Here is an 18,731-nt window from a genome sequence, read left to right as displayed (position 1 = left end):
CTGACTGCAGGTGTCCCACCCTTATAAACAATACAGTGACTGCAGGTGTCCCACCCTTATAAACAAGATAGTGACTGCAGGTACCCCACCCTTATAAACAATACAGTGACTGCAAGTGTCCCACCCTTATAAACAATACAGTGACTGCAGGTGTCCCCACCCTTATAAACAATACAGTGACTGCAGGTATCCCCACCCTTATAAACAATACAGTGACTGCAGGTGTCCCCACCCTTATAAACAATACAGTGACTGCAGGTATCCCCACCCTTATAAACAATACAGTGACTGCAGGTGTCCCCACCCTTATAAATAATACAGTGACTGCAGGTGTCCCCACCCTTATAAACAATACAGTGACTGCAGGTGTCCCCACCCTTATAAATAATACAGTGACTGCAGGTGTCCCCACCCTTATAAACAATACAATGACTGCAGGTGTCCCCACCCTTATAAACAATACAGTGACTGCAGGTGTCCCCACCCTTATAAACAATACAGTGACTGCAGGTATCCCCACCCTTATAAACAATACAGTGACTGCAGGTGTCCCCACCCTTATAAACAATACAGTGAAACTGTTTCTTGTTTTGGACGGCAGCCGGCTGCTACTAAACGGAGAGTGGTCTGGCTGTCTTTGCGAGAAAGGCAATAGCACAATAACACCACTTGGGAACACGGAGAGGGGAGGGGAAAAGTTGTCTATAGTCGCTTTAAAGTCGTACTAAAGTAATGATAGTGTTTGTTAAGTATTAGTGATTAGCATCATAGCAAAACACTATTTAAGTACTAGTAGAGTACTGCATTACCTTCTGCTTCCACGTCCCAGACGATGAGGGTGCCATCAACTGCAGCAGAGATCAGGTGATTTCCCAGGGGGAGGAGGAATCGAACCTCCGCCGTGTGTCCACGGTACACGTGCACAACCTGACATGAGCACACACATACACACCAATACACAACACGTTAATACACACCATTAATACACACAAGTAATTTATAATCTGAGAAACACACATTACCATTTCCACCCACCCACAACACATTAAAACACAGCAGTGTGGCAGGACACCTCCTCAAACACACACTCAGATGGAAGAACTGATCTCCCCGCCTCCACCAAACCCCACCTACACCAAACGGCTGAAACAGCTGTGGTCAGCTAGCCAGAGGCTGGCCCAGGTGTGCCTCCCCCCTCCCAGTGGGACTGATCAACCACCCCAGACACACCTGTCCCTCTGTCGAACCCTGGCATAGCATCTTGAAAGAAAACATCTCCCTTGTTTGAGTTGTGTCATTCAAATAACGAGTCATGCACCATGATGTAGTGTGTCTCATACGCAATGCTGGTGACACCCTGACTTACAGAAACCAAGTTACCTGGACTTCTCCGTTACAGAAGTCTTGATGCTTTGGAAGGCATACCTGGTGTCTGAACAAAGCTAATTTTGTGACTCACACAACTGTCTGAATTTTACAGTGTATTGCAAATAGGTGGAAAGGTAGGATTGTTTAAACCTGTGCCAAGAAAACTGAGTCCTGTAAATGAGGTAGGCTTGTCTCCGCCTACATGTGGAACTCTTCAAAAGGCTCACACACCTTGACCTTCAAGCTTTTTATTTCTTTCTTTGCATCGTTGTATCTCAGATGGGGAAGAACAGCCAAAGTGTGTCATAAGGCAGCGTTCGTGCATTGTGCAGCTCACAACTGGAAAAAACGACATGAAAGATTGGACTTGTGCCAAGCGGAACCTCATTTAAATCCTGTTTAGAAACTTCCATGTTCCCCACAGCATTTCATTACGTAACACTTTAACTGTTTGATCATTGTGTTTTTATTTACATATAATTTTATTTACAAAAATGGAGAACAAGAATGAATCCAACGAACCATGCCAAATCCCAACCGGGTTGCTTAGACCAGGGGTCCCCAACCTTTTTTGCACTGTGGATCGGTTTAATATTGACAATATTCCGGCTGACCGGGGGAGGGGCACATTGCTCGTGTTGCTTTCACTCGAAGAACTCCACGGGTTTGTCTTTAAGTGCAGGGTAATTGGACTCAAGGTGCCGAAGCAGTTTTGAGGGCTTCATTGCCTCATTAGACAGCTCGTCTCCACATTCACACACAGGGGGCTCGGACCATGCGAGCTGGGGCGCCCTAAGTGGGGGAAGTTAGGACGATTCCAAGGGCCCAGCACTGACAGGGGCCCTTCAGAGAACACTATTATTATTTTTATTATTATCATAAGTAAGTGAATGTACTTAAAATTATAATTGTATGTATTAAAAAGTTAAAAATGAAACGAACTTGTGTTTTGTTTCTCCATATTTGGCAAAATTATCAGGATGGATTGGCCTTATTTCACCCCTCTCCCTATGCATTGCATGGTTCAGTCTTACAGAGCGTGCTAGCCTAGAACAGTTGATTCCAGTAGAATAATGTTAGGTGAAGAGACGAAGAGATGTCGTCCAAACCTAAATCAGGTTGTCAGAAAAGAAAAGAAAGACAAAAAAAGCTGCGAGTGACATTAAGGGGCGACAGCTAGTCACAACGTTTTTTCAAAAGAAATGTATTTATTCACGGCCCCTGCCTTTTGTGCCCATAACATGTACCTAGCTAACTTAGCCAACATAGCTATTCTGTGTGGCTTAATCACTGCGTGGATGATCTAGCTAACTTCAAGTAAAGTTAACTTACAGTGCAGTGTCAGGGTAATTTCAGTTATTTACTGGCACCGAAAATTAGATGAGTGCAAATTTGCTCCAAATATAGAATGGGGAGAACAAGTATTTGATACACTGCCGATTTTGCAGGTTTTCCCACTTACAAAGCATGTAGAGGTCTGTAATGTTTATCATAGGTACACTTCAACCGTGAGAGACGGAATCTAAAACAAAACCCCAGAAAATCACGTATGATTTTTAAATAATTAATTTGCATTTTATTGCATGAAATAAGTATTTGATCACCTACCAACCAGTAAGAATTCCGGCTCTCACAGACCTGTTAGTTTTTCTTTAAGAAGCCCTCCTGTTCTCCATTCATTACCTGTATTAACTGTACCTGTTTGAACTTGTTACCTGTATAAAAGACACCTGTCCACACACTCAATCAATCAGACTCCAACCTCTCCACAATGGCCAAGACCAGAGAGCTGTCTAAGGACATCAGGGACAAAATTGTAGACCTGCTCAAGGCTGGGATGGGCTACAGGACAATAGGCAAGCAGCTTGGTGAGAAGGCAACAACTGTTGGCGCAATTATTAGAAAATGGAAGAAGTTCAAGATGACGGTCAATCTCCCTCGGTCTGGGGCTCCATGCAAGATCTCACCTCGTGGGGCATCAATGATCATGAGAAAGGTGAGGGATCAGCCCAGAACTACACGGCAGGACCTGGTCAATGACCTGAAGAGAGCTGGGACCATAGTCTCAAAGAAAACCATTAGTAACACATGACGCCGTCATGGATTAAAATCCTGCAGCGCATGCAAGGTCCCCCTGCTCAAGCCAGCACATGTCCAGGCCCGTCTGAAGTTTGCCCATGACCATCTGGATGATCCAGAGGAGGAATGGGAAAAGGTCATGTGGTCTGATGAGACCACAATAGAGCTTTTTGGTATAAACTCCACTCGCCGTGTTTGGAGGAAGAAGAAGGATGAGTACAACCCCAAGAACACCATCCCAACCGTGAAGCATGGAGGTGGAAACATCATTCTTTGGGGATGCTTTTCTGCAAAGGGGACAGGACGACTGCACCGTATTGAAGGGAGGATGGATGGGGCCATGTATCGCGAGATCTTGGCCAACAACCTCTTTCCCTCAATAAGAGCATTGAAGATGGGTCGTGGCTGGGTCTTCCAGCATGACAATGACTCGAAACACACAGCCAGGGCAACTAAGGAGTGGCTCCGTAAGAAACATCTCAAGGTCCTGGAGTGGCCTAGCCAGTCTCCAGACCTGAACCCAATAGAAAATCTTTGTAGGGAGGTGAAAGTCCGTGTTGCCCAGCGTCAGCCCGAAATCTGAAGGATCTGGAGAAGATCTGTATGGAGGAGTGGGCCAAAATCCCTGCTGCAGTGTGTGCAAATCTGGTCAAAAACTACAGGAAACATCTGATCTCTGTAATTGCAAACAAAGGTTTCTTTACCAAATATTAAGTTCTGTTTTTCTGATGTATCAAATACTTATGTCATGCAATAAAAAGCAAATTAATTACTTAAAAATCATACAATGTGATTTTCTGGATTTTTGTTTTAGATTCCGTCTTTCACAGTTGAGTGTACCTATGATAAAAATTACAGACCTCTACATGCTTTGTAAGTGGGAAAACCTGCAAAATCGGCAGTGTATCAAATACTTGTTCTCCCCACTGTAACTAGAGCTTAGTGAATTTGAGCCTATATCCGGCAGCTAGTATGCTAGGCTAGCTAACTAGCATATCATTACATGATGGCAAGCTTGTTCACTCCTTAATCACGTCTGCCCTCGTCATGCACAGAGATCAGAAACCCTTCCCTCAACCCACCTCCCAGTTGAAGGAGAAGGAGGTGAGCAGTAGGGGTTTGGGGTTAAGGCTCATGCAAACTGATTTTGAATATTTTAATGTATGACGTATCACCATGTGAGCAGGTAGCTAGCTTGCAAGCAAGCATTGAATACAACTTTAGCTAATTGTCACATTTAGTTCATCTAGTTCTTCCAGTAATTGCAATAACATTGACCACTGGCACATTAAAATAAGGTTGTTAGCTAGCTAGATAACATTTAAGATAGCTCACCTGGTGTAATATATTTATGTATTACTGTGTTAATACTATTATAGGACAGATTATGAATGATGTACCTTATGGATAGGGCCCTCTTCAAGCAAGGCAGCCAGAGAAGAGAGCAGAGGTTAAGAGGCAGAGGCAGAAGAAGATGCAAAGGACAGTGACAACAGCACAGATGAGGAGCAGGAAGAGGTTCCATGATGAGACCTCTGAAAAAACAGGTCAGGAGGACAGGCCAGAAACAACATTTCCTAACACTGTGTTTTTCACTGCCACGCACCAGGTAATAAGTGACTTGGACACTCGGTTCCAAACCACAGCAAACATTGTCGAAAAATCTGCGGCCATACTTAAAGTTGGGCAGTTGAGTGACAGTAATATTGCTTCTGTGTGTCAGCCACTGATAATGAAGTACACAAAGGACCTCACACCTCGGTTTGAGAGTGAAATCAGGCATCTTAATACAATATTTTCTGCCACTTTACCCTCTGACTGTACCTCTCTTGGTCTCCTGAATGCAATCTATAAAATACAACTCCAGAGCGTTTTTGGAGAGGTTTGCATTGCTCTTAGGATTTTCTGCACTCTCCCGGTTACCGTTGCCGGCGGAGAAAGGGTATTTAGCAAACTGAAACTGATCAAGAGCTATCTGAGATCAGCAATGTCTCAGGAGAGGTTGAACAACCTTGCAATACTGTCAGTCGAAAGCAAGTTGGCTTTATCACTTAACTTCAGGGATTTGATTCACGATTTTGCTAGCAAGAAGGCCCGGCATTTGGCTTATGGCATTTAAGTCATGGGCTGGGAGAATACAGTTTCGTTTCACAGCTATAGACCTACTGTAACAACTGCCCCGGCGTTGTTACATTGTAATAGCCTACGTCTTGCCCCTTGCTGATTACATTGTAAACTAGAGATAAACTAGGCCAGGAATAGACGATTTCGGAGAATGTAAAGGAGGCTAAAGCGTTATTAGTCAAACGTATTTCCTCATCTTTGACACTGTGGATTAGTATTTCCAAGACCATGCAGCCAAGAGCTGTATGGTAAACTAACAGCCATGGACTCCACATAGTTTTATAGTAGCGCTTCTGTTATTTAGATAAAAATACCACCCCATTGAATTTATATTTTTACTTTTTGTATGATTGTACTTTTTGTCATTGTGTTTAAATCTTAATTTAATTGAATAAGTTGATGAATGTTTTTTTTTTTTACTGGATTGCTGATTACTGTATTTACTGTATTCTATTAAATTTACAAAAGATAGCCTTCAGTGGATTTCTCGCAGTGCATCAAGTAATCTTCTATCGATGAAATAGTTCTTCATCAAACATCAAATTCAACTGGGTTTTCTAGGTTGATGGGTGGTTTAGGTGGGTGGGGGGGGGGGGGGGCAATAGTATATTCTTTCATGGGGCCCAGAATCTCTTGCGGCAACCCTGCATGCCAGTTACCGGTCACAATAGTAGTAGTAGTATAGTAGTATATTTGTTTATTTCGAACGAAAAAAAATAATTAAAATGTATAATAAAAGAAAACAAAAGAGAAAAAAGCAAGCAATATCATCATCAAACATTTTTTTTAAATCTCGGCAGTTGGAAAAGGACTAGGCAGAAGTTAAAAAAAACTTTTCTAGTCCTACCCCCTTTTTCTATTTTAGTACTTCAACAGTGAACTGTGTGATTTAAATGAAAACTCAATCATCTCCCACCAGTGACCATGGCATCTATCTAATAAACCACACAAAGATGCTTCATTCAACACAACAAGAACAAAGCAAGTGCAGAGCAACATCAGAACAACTCAAGAACAACTCACACAAGATGTCACAGCCCCATCCCATATCTGTTCAACATATTATTTTTTAAGAGTCTTTTAAATTTGATTATTGATTCACATGTTTTCATTTCATCAATGCAGTTGTTCCATATCTTGACTCCTTTGGTTGTGACACAATGATATTTTGCATTTGTCCTTACTGGGTTTTGTTTAAACGTACATATTCCTCTCAGGTCATAATTACTTTCCCTCAACTGGAACAACCCCTGGATACTGTTGGGTACTTTATGATTTAACACGTTGTACATAATTTGAGCAGTTTTAAAGTCCACCAGATCTTTGAATTTTAGTGTTTTTAGTTTGATAAAGATGCATTTTAGGTATGACTCCCCGTATTTCTTCTTGAAGGAAGCTTTCTTTTTTTTTTGCTGTCTCAGCCTCTGCTGTCTCTGCGTTATCATCGTCATTAAATCTTTTATCTCCCCTACATCTTCCGACGAACCTCTCAAGCCATGTCTGTTTTTTACCGGTACTCATGGTAGCTAGCTAGCTGCTAGTAGCGAGTTGTTTTTTTACCGGTACTCATGGTAGCTAGCTAGCTGCTAGTAGCGAGTTGTTTTTTGCCGGTACTCATGGTAGCTAGCTAGCTGCTAGTAGCAATTGACTGAGTGCATCTCTGAGTAATGAAGTTAGTTACCATTGGTCTGCCGAATGCCACGTGAATGAGTGATAAAATTACACCATTGTACACACTTCAAGTATCCATTTCAAATTAAAAACCCTCTAGTGTTACACAGTCCGGCTGGACTGGGGTTTTATTTGACTATTGAATATCATATTGTTTCTTTGTGGCCCGGTAGCAGCAAATGCTTTGTGGCCCGGTGCTGGTCCGTGGCTCAGTGGTTGGGGACCTCTGGCTTAGACAACACAGCAAGCTCCCACAACAAACACCTGCCTGCATCCTGAGGACGGCCAACATGCCATCAAGGCATGTGCTGAAGATGCAGAATGTAAGCACGGCAGCTCACTGAGGTCATCAGAGAGCAAAGGGCGGGGCTCAGAGTGGCAGAGAGAAAATTACGTAAAACCAGAGTCCACTGACCTCAGTGACTATCAGTGTCTCCTAGCATCATTCTCCTCCAGCTTAAAAACAGTTAAGAACACTTACTATCAGAACAAGATCTGTGGCACCACTGATGCTCCAAAAATGTCTTTTGCTTTTAAGTCACTCCTCAATTCACCTCTTCCTCCGACCTCCACTCTGCTCACTCCTGACATGTTCACCTCCTACTTTACTGATAAGGTTTCTGCCATCAGTAACCAGTTCTCTGAGCCTGACCACGTCTGTCTGCTGCTGCCAGCTAACAGTGCCTCACTCACCTCATTCTCCCCCTGACCAAGGAGGAAGTCTCCAAGCTTCTGCTAGACCCTCGTCCCACTACCTGTCTGCTGGCCCTGATACCATCCAACCTCCTACAGGCCATTTCTCCCAGACATAATCCCGCAGTCACACACATAATCAACTCCTCATTTAATCCGGGTGTGTTCCTCACCGCATTTAAACAAGCTCGGGACACCCCGATGCTCAAAAACCCTACACTCAAGCCAGCCCAGGTTGAAAACTACAGACCGGTTTCACTCCTACCCTTTCTTTCGAAAATGATTGGGCACACAGTCTTTAACCAAGTCTCTGAATTCCTTTGTGAGGACAATGTTTGTTTTTTTTTTGGCTTGGAACTTTACCAGATTGAAAGGACATGTTACAGTGGTTTTGCAATACATCCAATTACTTCCTTAACTATTGCCATATCAGTATCATTCCAGCCAGATTTGTTCACAATGTCCACATTTCCGTCTCTTCTACCGCTCTACGAAACATGGATCTTGGGTTTCTGTCCCCATCATCACTATCATTCCTCTGTGAATGTGTGTGTCATGGATTCCCATACCACCTGTCCACTGTTCCCCGGCGGTGGACAGGCCAAACCCTGCTTAGCTTCCCAGATCAGGCATTATGACGGTGGCATGGCCGTAAGCCGTTAAAGCGCTATATAAATGTAATATAATAGTATATATAAATTTAATATAATAGTACATTTAAATGTAATATCATAATGTATATAAAGGTAATATAATAGTGTATACTATATATAAATGTAAAATAATAGTATATGCAAAGGTAATATAATAGTGTATATATAAATGTAATATAATAGTATATACACTACCGTTCAAAAGTTTGGGATCACCCAAACAATTTCGTGTTTTCCATGAAAAGTCACACTTATTCACCACCATATGTTGTGAAATGAATAGAAAATAGAGTCAAGACATTGACAAGGTTAGAAATAATGATTTTTATTTGAAATAAGATTTTTTTTACATCAAACTTTGCTTTCGTTAAAGAATCCTCCATTTGCAGCAATTACAGCATTGCAGACCTTTGGCATTCTAGCTGTTAATTTGTTGAGGTAATCTGGAGAAATTGCACCCCACGCTTCCAGAAGCAGCTCCCACAAGTTGGATTGGTTGGATGGGCACTTCTTTGAGCAGATTGAGTTTCTGGAGCATCACATTTGTGGGGTCAATTAAACGCTCAAAATGGCCAGAAAAAGAGAACTTTCATCTGAAACTCGACAGTCTATTCTTGTTCTTAGAAATGAAGGCTATTCCATGCGAGAAATTGCTAAGAAATTGAAGATTTCCTACACCGGTGTGTACTACTCCCTTCAGAGGACAGCACAAACAGGCTCTAACAGGTACTATTTAATGAAGATGCCAGTTGGGGACCTGTGAGGCGTCTGTTTCTCAAACTAGAGACTCTAATGTACTTATCTTCTTGCTCAGTTGTGCAACGCGGCCTCCCACTTCTTTTTCTACTCTGGTTAGAGCCTGTTTGTGCTGTCCTCTGAAGGGAGTAGTACACACCGGTGTAGGAAATCTTCAATTTCTTAGAAATTTCTCGCATGGAATAGCCTTCATTTCTAAGAACAAGAATAGACTGTCGAGTTTCAGATGAAAGTTCTCTTTTTCTGGCCATTTTGAGCGTTTAATTGACCCCACAAATGTGATGCTCCAGAAACTCAATCTGCTCAAAGAAGTGCCCATCCAACCAATCCAACTTGTGGGAGCTGCTTCTGGAAGCGTGGGGTACAATTTCTCCAGATTACCTCAACAAATTAACAGCTAGAATGCCAAAGGTCTGCAATGCTGTAATTGCTGCAAATGGAGGATTCTTTAACGAAAGCAAAGTTTGATGTAAAAAAAATCTTATTTCAAATAAAAATCATTATTTCTAACCTTGTCAATGTCTTGACTCTATTTTCTATTCATTTCACAACATATGGTGGTGAATAAGTGTGACTTTTCATGGAAAACACGAAATTGTTTGGGTGATCCCAAACTTTTGAACGGTAGTGTATGTACTATAATAGCGTATATAAATGTAATATAATCGTATATACAAATGTAAAGTAATAGTGTGTGTGTGTGTGTGTATATATATATATACTATAATAGTGTATATAAATCTAATATAATATGGTATATATTGTAGCGAATTTGGGGGGCAGTCCAGGAACCACCACAGCCGGGACGCGAACCAGTACCTCCCGCACTACGGGCGACAACATTAACCAGTCAATTCAAGGGTCCAACCCCTTAGCCAAGGGCCAACGTGTCTACTTATCCGTGCACATTACACGACCCCCCTCTTTCGGGAAGCGTGTCCCCGTGCTTCAGCATATCAGCTCCCTCACACCTCTGGGCGCATGCGCTTCCGATGACCTCAAGGTCTCACCATCCCACTTCTGACACCATGCAATGAATTGAGGAGTGCAACGTGCACAAATAAGTAGACACGGACCCTTTAGTCGACTGGTTAACATTGTCGCTTGTGGTGCGGGAGCCCCAGGTTCGCATCCTCGCTGTGGCACTTCGTGGGGATGCAAATCCGTAAGGAAGGGGGCAATGTAGCGAATTCGGGGGGCAGTCCGGGAACGAACCACCACAGCCGGGACGCGAACCTGTATCTCCTGCACCGTGGGCGACAACGTTAACCAGTCGACTAAAGGGTCCGACCCGTTAGCCAAGGGCTAACGTGTCTACCTATTCGTGCACGTTACAACATAAATGTAATATAATAGCATATATAAATGTAATATAACAGTATATATGAATGTAATCTAATAGTATATATAAATGTAATATAAATTAATGTAATGTAAATGGAATCCATTATTGTGATTATTACTGGTTTGGGATAATTCAGTGTGAAGCAGATGACATGCTCAGATTAGGGACTGTAGAGCACATGAACTAGAAACCTTATGCCATCACTTGGATCAGCACCTATGTAAGAGCAGCTTAGCTACCCTCACTTCCTGATACAGGCTCGTACCTCTTTGTTGCGGGCGAAGGCAGAGATCTCTTGTCCCGCTGCAGCGAACACCAACATGCGGTCAGCTGCCAGACAGGAAATGTCCTCAGCCAGGCTGTTACCTGAGAGGAAAGGAGGGAGTGAATAAACTAATGAATGTCATGAATGAGTTTATTTCCACAATAAAAAACCACGCAATCGCACTACACTGTCATGGAGGAACATTTCCACACACCAAACAAGACATGAAGGAAACTAATTAAACTCAAACAGAAAGACAGCAAGCTAAATATCAAAAAATAATTCAGTATTAACCCCTTTTCATCTTTCAGTGGTGTGGTATGAAGAGGGAGTTTGGATGTTGTCATGTTGTGATACACACTTTTGTTTTCTGAATGAAAGACAATCAGAAAATAAGATCTTTAATAAGAAAACAATACTTGTACTTCCTTTTTTTTTTGGACCCCCCCCCTTTTCTCCCCAGTTGTACTTGGCCAGTTACCCCACTCTTCCGAGCCGTCCCGGTCTCTGCTCCACCCCCTCTGCTGATCCAGGGAGGGCTGCAGACTACCACATGCCTCCTCCCATACATGTGGAGTCATGAGCCGCTTCTTTTCATCTGACAGTGAGGAGTTTCACCAGGGGGACGCAGCGCGTGGCAGGATCACGCTATCCCCCCCAGTTCCCCCTCCCCCCCGAACAGACGGCCCAACCGACCAGAGGAGGCGCTAGTGCAGCGACCAGGACACATACCCACATCTGGCTTCCCACCCGCAGACACGGCCAATTGTGTTTGTAGGGACGTCCGACCAAGCCGGAGGTAACATGGGGGATTCGAACTGGAGATCCCCATTTTGTTAGGCAACAGAATAGACCGCCATGCCACCCAGATACCCAATACGATGACTTCTACTGCAATTACTAATTAGAGCGTAAAAAGTTCACTGGAGCAACACGGTCTGGTATGGCCTTTTATAGTAATCGCGTACATCAGGACCAGACTAAGTGCTGCTACTGCCATGCTACTGCATCCTCAGGAAACACGAGGAAACTTGTGACTTACTGACAGCAGTGATACCCAGCTTGCCGACCTGTCGGGAGACACAAACACATCAAGGTGTCAAATTTCCATAATTCTCTGCCAAATATTCCATAAGAGATACCAGCCACCATATATTAAGTACTTTTACTGAAATGTTTTATTCCATAGAATTCCAGGAAAGTTCTTTCATGATGACATGACGTTGTTTAGAGCTGGGTGCTTATGCTGAGGGTAGTGCAGGTCTCTTCATCCCACTGCATGTGAGTTTGATCCAGGGTGACAAACCTTCACCTGAAGTGAGAAACTGCTGAGTGATTGGAAATGTTCTTGTGAACTTTATGGGAAATATATCAATAGTGTGTATATAAGCTGGAAAACTCTCACGTTAGAAAAATAAATCTGTTAAGGAAAACTACAGGGAAAGTTTCCGGTAGCTTGAAAAACATTTAGAAAACGTAAGACTCTAAAGTTTCAAACAAGGGATTTCCATCCCACCTTGGCAGAATGGGATGGGAATGTTTCCTTGAAAATATAACAACAGGAAGATTCCACAGTGGCCAAAGGAAAGATTCTGATATGGAAAAGGCAAAATATTTCAGAAAGTCGAAAGGGAAAGATTCCAGAATTAAAGAGAGAAAGAATTCCAGAAAAAAAAGGGGGGGGTGGATTCTAGAAATCAAAGGGGAAAGATTCCAGACAGGGAAGATTCCAGACAGGAAAAACTGGATAAAAAACTCCAGACAGCATAAACGGGAAAGGTTCAGCAAGAAAAACAGGAAAGACTCCAGAAACACACATACACATACACATGCAGCCACGCAGGACACACAGCCACAGTGGCAGTTAACGGGGTACCAACAGCTGACGACGCATAAGGCACATGCATCAACTGGACGTGTGTGTGTGTGTGTGTGTGTGATGTGTGTGTGATGTGTGTTTGAGTACGATGCCTTCGGCATGTTAAGTGTCTGACATCCTGACATCACAGACGGCTGGATCAGTTCACCTGGACACAACAGTGACAGATATGTTTCATCACTCAACTAGCTGACCTCTTCAGTCAACCAAGTGACAAAACTACATGGTATTAATAAAGATAAAAAAAATGCTTCTGTGCACCCTATGCATTGCCTTTGTGTACTGCCTGTTGACACCTATGTCCTTTCGGACTTGAACCTAGTTTTTTAGCACTTACTTGTGTGGTCGCCTCCTGACTAGATCCTTGCTTGTGTTGTATTGACTCTCAGACATACGTTGCTTTGCATAAAAGCGTCTGCTGAATGAAACTGTAACATTGTAACTTGGGGTCATAAAAGCGTCTGCTGAATGAAACTTCAACATTATAACTTGGGGCCATAAAAGCGTCTCCTGAATGAAACTGTAACATTGTAACTTGGGGTCATAACAGCATCTGCTGAATGAAACTGTAACATTGTAACTTGGGGTCATAAAAGCGTCTGCTGAATGAAACTGTAACATTGTAACTTGGGGTCATAAAAGTGTCTCCTGCATGAAACTGTAACATTGTAACTTGGGGTCATAAAAGCGCCTGCTGAATGAAACTGTAACATTGTAACTTGGGGTCATAACAGCGTCTGCTGAATGAAACTGTAACATTGTAACTTGGGGTCATAAAAGCGTCTGCTGAATGAAACTGTAACATTGTAACTTTGGGTCATAAAAGCGCCTGCTGAATGAAACTGTAACATTGTAACTTGGGGTCATAAAAGCGTCTACTGAATGAAACTGTAACATTGTAACTTTGGGTCATAAAAGCGTCTGCTGAATGAAACTGTAACATTGTAACTTGGGGTCATAAAAGCGTCTGCTGAATGAAACTTCAACATTATAACTTGGGGCCATAAAAGCGTCTCCTGAATGAAACTGTAACATTGTAACTTGGGGTCATAACAGCATCTGCTGAATGAAACTGTAACATTGTAACTTGGGGTCATAAAAGCGTCTGCTGAATGAAACTTTAACATTGTAACTTTGGGTCATAAAAGCGTCTGCTGAATGAAACTGTAACATTGTAACTTTGGGTCATAAAAGCGCCTGCTGAATGAAACTGTAACATTGTAACTTGGGGTCATAAAAGCGTCTCCTGAATGAAACTAACATTGTAACTTGGGGTCATAAAAGCGCCTGCTGAATGAAACTGTAACATTGTAACTTGGGGTCATAAAAGCGTCTCCTGAATGAAACTAACATTGTAACTTGGGGTCATAAAAGCGTCTGCTGAATGAAACTTCAACATTATAACTTGGGGCCATAAAAGCGTCTCCTGAATGAAACTGTAACATTGTAACTTGGGGTCATAACAGCGTCTGCTGAATGAAACTGTAACATTGTAACTTGGGGTCATAAAAGCGTCTGCTGAATGAAACTGTAACATTGTAACTTTGGGTCATAAAAGCGTCTGCTGAATGAAACTGTAACATTGTAACTTGGGGTCATAACAGCGTCTGCTGAATGAAACTGTAACATTGTAACTTGGGGTCATAAAAGCGTCTGCTGAATGAAACTGTAACATTGTAACTTGGGGTCATAAAAGCGTCTCCTGAATGAAACTGTAACATTGTAACTTGGGGTCATAAAAGCGCCTGCTGAATGAAACTGTAACATTGTAACTTGGGGTCATAACAGCGTCTGCTGAATGAAACTGTAACATTGTAACTTGGGGTCATAAAAGCATCTGCTGAATGAAACTGTAACATTGTAACTTGGGGTCATAACGGCGTCTGCTGAATGAAACTGTAACATTGTAACTTGGGGTCATAGCGGCGTCTGCTGAATGAAACTGTGACATTGTAACTTGGGGTCATAACAGTGTCTGAATGAAACTGTAACATTGTAACTTGGGGTCATAACGGCGTCTGCTGAATGAAACTGTAACATTGTAACTTGGGGTCATAAAAGCGCCTGCTGAATGAAACTAACATTGTAACTTGGGGTCATAAAAGCATCTGCTGAATGAAACTGTAACATTGTAACTTGGGGTCATAAAAGCGTCTCCTGAATGAAACTAACATTGTAACTTGGGGTCATAAAAGCGCCTGCTGAATGAAACTGTAACATTGTAACTTGGGGTCATAACGGCGTCTGCTGAATGAAACTGTAACATTGTAACTTGGGGTCATAACAGTGTCTGAATGAAACTGTAACATTGTAACTTGGGGTCATAAAAGCGTCTGCTGAATGAAACTGTAACATTGTAACTTGGGGTCATAAAAGCGCCTGCTGAATGAAACTGTAACATTGTAACTTGGGGTCATAAAAGCATCTGCTGAATGAAACTGTAACATTGTAACTTGGGGTCATAAAAGCATCTGCTGAATGAAACTGTAACATTGTAACTTGGGGTCATAACAGTGTCTGAATGAAACTGTAACATTGTAACTTGGGGTCATAAAAGCGTCTGCTGAATGAAACTGTAACATTGTAACTTGGGGTCATAAAAGCGCCTGCTGAATGAAACTGTAACATTGTAACTTGGGGTCATAAAAGCATCTGCTGAATGAAACTGTAACATTGTAACTTGGGGTCATAAAAGCATCTGCTGAATGAAACTGTAACATTGTAACTTGGGGTCATAAAAGCATCTGCTGAATGAAACTGTAACATTGTAACTTGGGGTCAACTGTTCAAAGTAACAGGGAGTGTGGGAGAGAAAGTCACTGTTTGTTTTGTTTTGTCATTGTACAGCTGTTTGGTTACGATGACATGTGTCTTCTGTATGTAACCATCCTACTGTATAGCAGCAGTGGGCAGCTGCAGCACCCGGGCACCAACTCCAGTTCTTTTTCCTATTGCCTCAGTCAAGGGCACAGACAGGAGTATTTACCCTAACATGCATGTGTTTTTGATGCTGGGAAGAGACCGGAGCACCTGGAGAAACCCCACGCAGACAAGGGGAGAACATGCAAACTCCACACAGAAAGGACCTGTGGGTTCAAACCCAGGACCTTGCTGTGAGGCAACAGTGCTAACCACTGGGCCACCATGCCACCAGAGGTGAAGAAGAGAGTGCAGGCAGGGTGGAGTGGGTGGAGAAGAGTGTCAGAAGTGATGTGTGACAGAAGGGTAGCAGTGAGAGTTAAAGGGAAGGTTTACAAGATGGTTGTGAGACCAGCTATGTTATATGGTTTGGAGACAGTGGCACTGACAAAAAGACAGGAGGTGGAGCTAGAGATGGCATAGTTGAAGATATTAAGATTTTCATTGGGAGTGATGAAGAAGGACGGGATTAGGAACGAGTATATTAGAGGGACAGCTCAGGTTGGACGGTTTGGAGACAAAGCAAGAGAGACAAGACTGAGATGGTGTGGACATGTGTGGAGGAGAGATGCTGGGTATACTGGGAGAAGGATGCTGAAGATGGAGCTGCCAGGGAAGAGGAAGGCCAAAGAGGACATTTATGGATGTGGTGAGGGAGGATATGCAGGTGGCTGGTGTGATAGAGGAAGATGCAGAGGACAGGAAGAGATGGAAACGCATGATCCGCTGTGGCGCCCCCTAACAAGAGCAGGCGAAGGTACTAGTAGTAGTACTACTACTATTAGTAGCAGTAGTAGAGAGATGAGTAATCTAAACTAGTCCACTCCTGCTACTCTGGGGAATAGTTTGCACAGCCACCACGTCATCCAGCCCTCAACCCTGCTGGATTTGAAGACCTGGGTGCCTGGTTGAGTGCCATGACAGTGGAATAGCCTCAAAGTACGCTAGCCAGTTTCAGACCCAGAAACAAGTCCAGATCAACTGCAACATCTCAGAAATCTTGGCGAACAATCCCACTACGAGCTGAAGCAGCAAGCAGCTAGCTAGTCAAGACTTTCAGGTCCTTGGTACACAACCTCCCAGCACAGAAAAACTTAAGAAAACGAAAGACCCCGGAGAGGAAAATAGGAAAGATCCCAGAAAAGAACAAAAGGAAAGATTACTGAAAAGGAAAAATGGGAAACGCTGCAGAAATGAAATAAAGATGAGAGAAGAAGATGGTGTGGCGGTGCAGACTGGAAGACTCACGTTGTACGTATGGAAGCGGTTCCCCACCGCCGTGGTGACGTAAAACTCACGGTGCTTCTCGTGGTAGCGGAGCGCGTGCGGCAAGTGGTTGGAGTAGAGTCCGAGCGCTCGGTAGCCCGAGAACAGCGCGCTCCCGGCGCCTCCGCCGGCTGCCATTACACCGGAAACTGCTCTTCCCTCTTCCTCCCAGACGCCGCTTGGTTTCCCGTCTGTTCAAATACCCCGTCTACCTTCGTCCCCCCGCGGTTGTGTGTCTGTTCAAATACCCCGTCTACCGTCCTCCCCCCGCGGTTGTGTGTCTGTTGGGTGTCCCGTCTACCGTCCTCCCCCGCGGTTGTGTGTCTGTTCAAATACCCCGTCTACCGTCCTCCCCTCGCGGTTGTGTGTCTGTTAGGTGTCCCGTCTACCGTCCTCCCCCCGCGGTTGTGTGTCTGTTGGGTGTCCCGTCTACCGTCCTCCCCCGCGGTTGTGTCTGTTGGGTGTCCCGTCTACCTTCCTCCCCCCGCGGTTGTGTGTCTGTTGGGTGTCCCGTCTACCGTCCTCCCCCGCGGTTGTGTGTCTATTAGGTGTCCCGTCTACCTTCCTCCCCCCGCGGTTGTGTGTCTATTAGGTGTCCCGTCTACCTTCCTCCCCCGCGGTTGTGTCTGTTGGGTGTCCCGTCTACCCTCCTCTCCGCGTCTCACGTGCGTTTGGTCTTCTCGCTTCCCGGTGTTGCGTTTTTCTGCTTCCCCCGTGGAACAACGCTCGTCGGGAGGAAGTTCCGCTTCCTGACGTCGCCATGGAAACGTCGTCTGAGCAGGGGGTTCTCCCCTCTAATTATGATTAAAGAAAAGGGTTTCAGTTTATCGTCAACGTTTATTTTAAACAATGTGATATCTTTTAAACGATGGACACGTCGGCACAAAAAATGTCCCGGCCTTATTTTCATGACGGACCGAATTCCGACCAGCTCGATAATGTTCACTAAATCCGTAGTCGTGTGTATTACTAATAGCAAACATGTTTGGTTCCGATAAGGTCGGAGAACGTTGTCCTTGAAGGTTCTCCAGGATGACTGTTTTATCACACAGAGACGTTCCCTTTGGCTGAAAGACGTGGTGGCGGAACGTCCTCACAACGTCACGTAGTTATGGAAACGCGATGATACGCTCCGCTTCCTCCAGGGGGCAGAAGAGACCCCTCTGGTCACCACGAGGATGGACGAGTTTTCCAAGCGTCTGGAATACGCTGACATTCAAAACAAGTCTGAGCTAATTGCTCTCCATGACATGACCATCCACTGACAGATTTGTATGATATTCCAGTAAAGAATGAAGTCAAATACTCAGGAATGGTTATAACTAAAGATTGTAAAGATAGAGAAGAACTAAATATTGAGACTGTTATAAAAAAAAGTAAATCTATACTCAGTTCTTGGTTACAGAGGGATTTATCAATCTTCGGACGTACTAAAATTGAAACATTATCTAGAATTATGTATCCAGCTTTTCCATGAGCAATTCCTGACAATTTAATTAAATCAACCAATCAAACAAATTTCAACTTTATTTGGAAAAACAAACATTATATTAGAAAAGGGGATGTGGTCAAATCATTAGAAGAAGGGGGCTTAAATGTGAGGCAATGAAGGGAATGATAAAACTAAAATGGCTACAGCAATTCATACAAAATGATAATGGATTCTGGTTTAATATTCCTTCTAAAATATTTAGTAAGTGTGGTGGGATAGAT

At 43.4% G+C, this 18,731-nt stretch overlaps 1 protein-coding gene across 3 annotated transcripts in view; it reads right to left on the bottom strand.

The window, feature by feature from the left end:
* wdr36 (WD repeat domain 36) overlaps positions 1-17,694 on the bottom strand; it is a 77,796-nt gene extending 60,102 nt beyond the window's left edge. For 2 of the 3 annotated variants that reach the window (XR_008811095.1, XM_056290648.1), the window contains exons 1-4: positions 17,001-17,694; positions 11,997-12,024; positions 10,955-11,055; positions 810-927 (exon numbers count right to left, since the gene is read on the bottom strand). Coding sequence is in view for 2 of the 3 variants with exons in the window: in XM_056290648.1 (XP_056146623.1) it covers positions 810-927; positions 10,955-11,055; positions 11,997-12,024; positions 17,001-17,156 (403 nt within the window). In the remaining variant the exon portion in view is untranslated. The remainder of the gene's footprint in view (positions 1-809; positions 928-10,954; positions 11,056-11,996; positions 12,025-17,000) is intronic. The other variant, XM_056290647.1, reaches the window with a different exon arrangement.
* Between the last annotated feature and the right edge of the window lie 1,037 nt (positions 17,695-18,731).

Source organism: Lampris incognitus, chromosome 12 (assembly GCF_029633865.1).
Source record: "Lampris incognitus isolate fLamInc1 chromosome 12, fLamInc1.hap2, whole genome shotgun sequence".
NCBI lineage: Eukaryota > Metazoa > Chordata > Actinopteri > Lampriformes > Lampridae > Lampris > Lampris incognitus.
The sequence above is the reverse complement of the archived record's forward strand: the minus strand, read 5'-3'. Positions and strand labels throughout refer to the sequence as shown.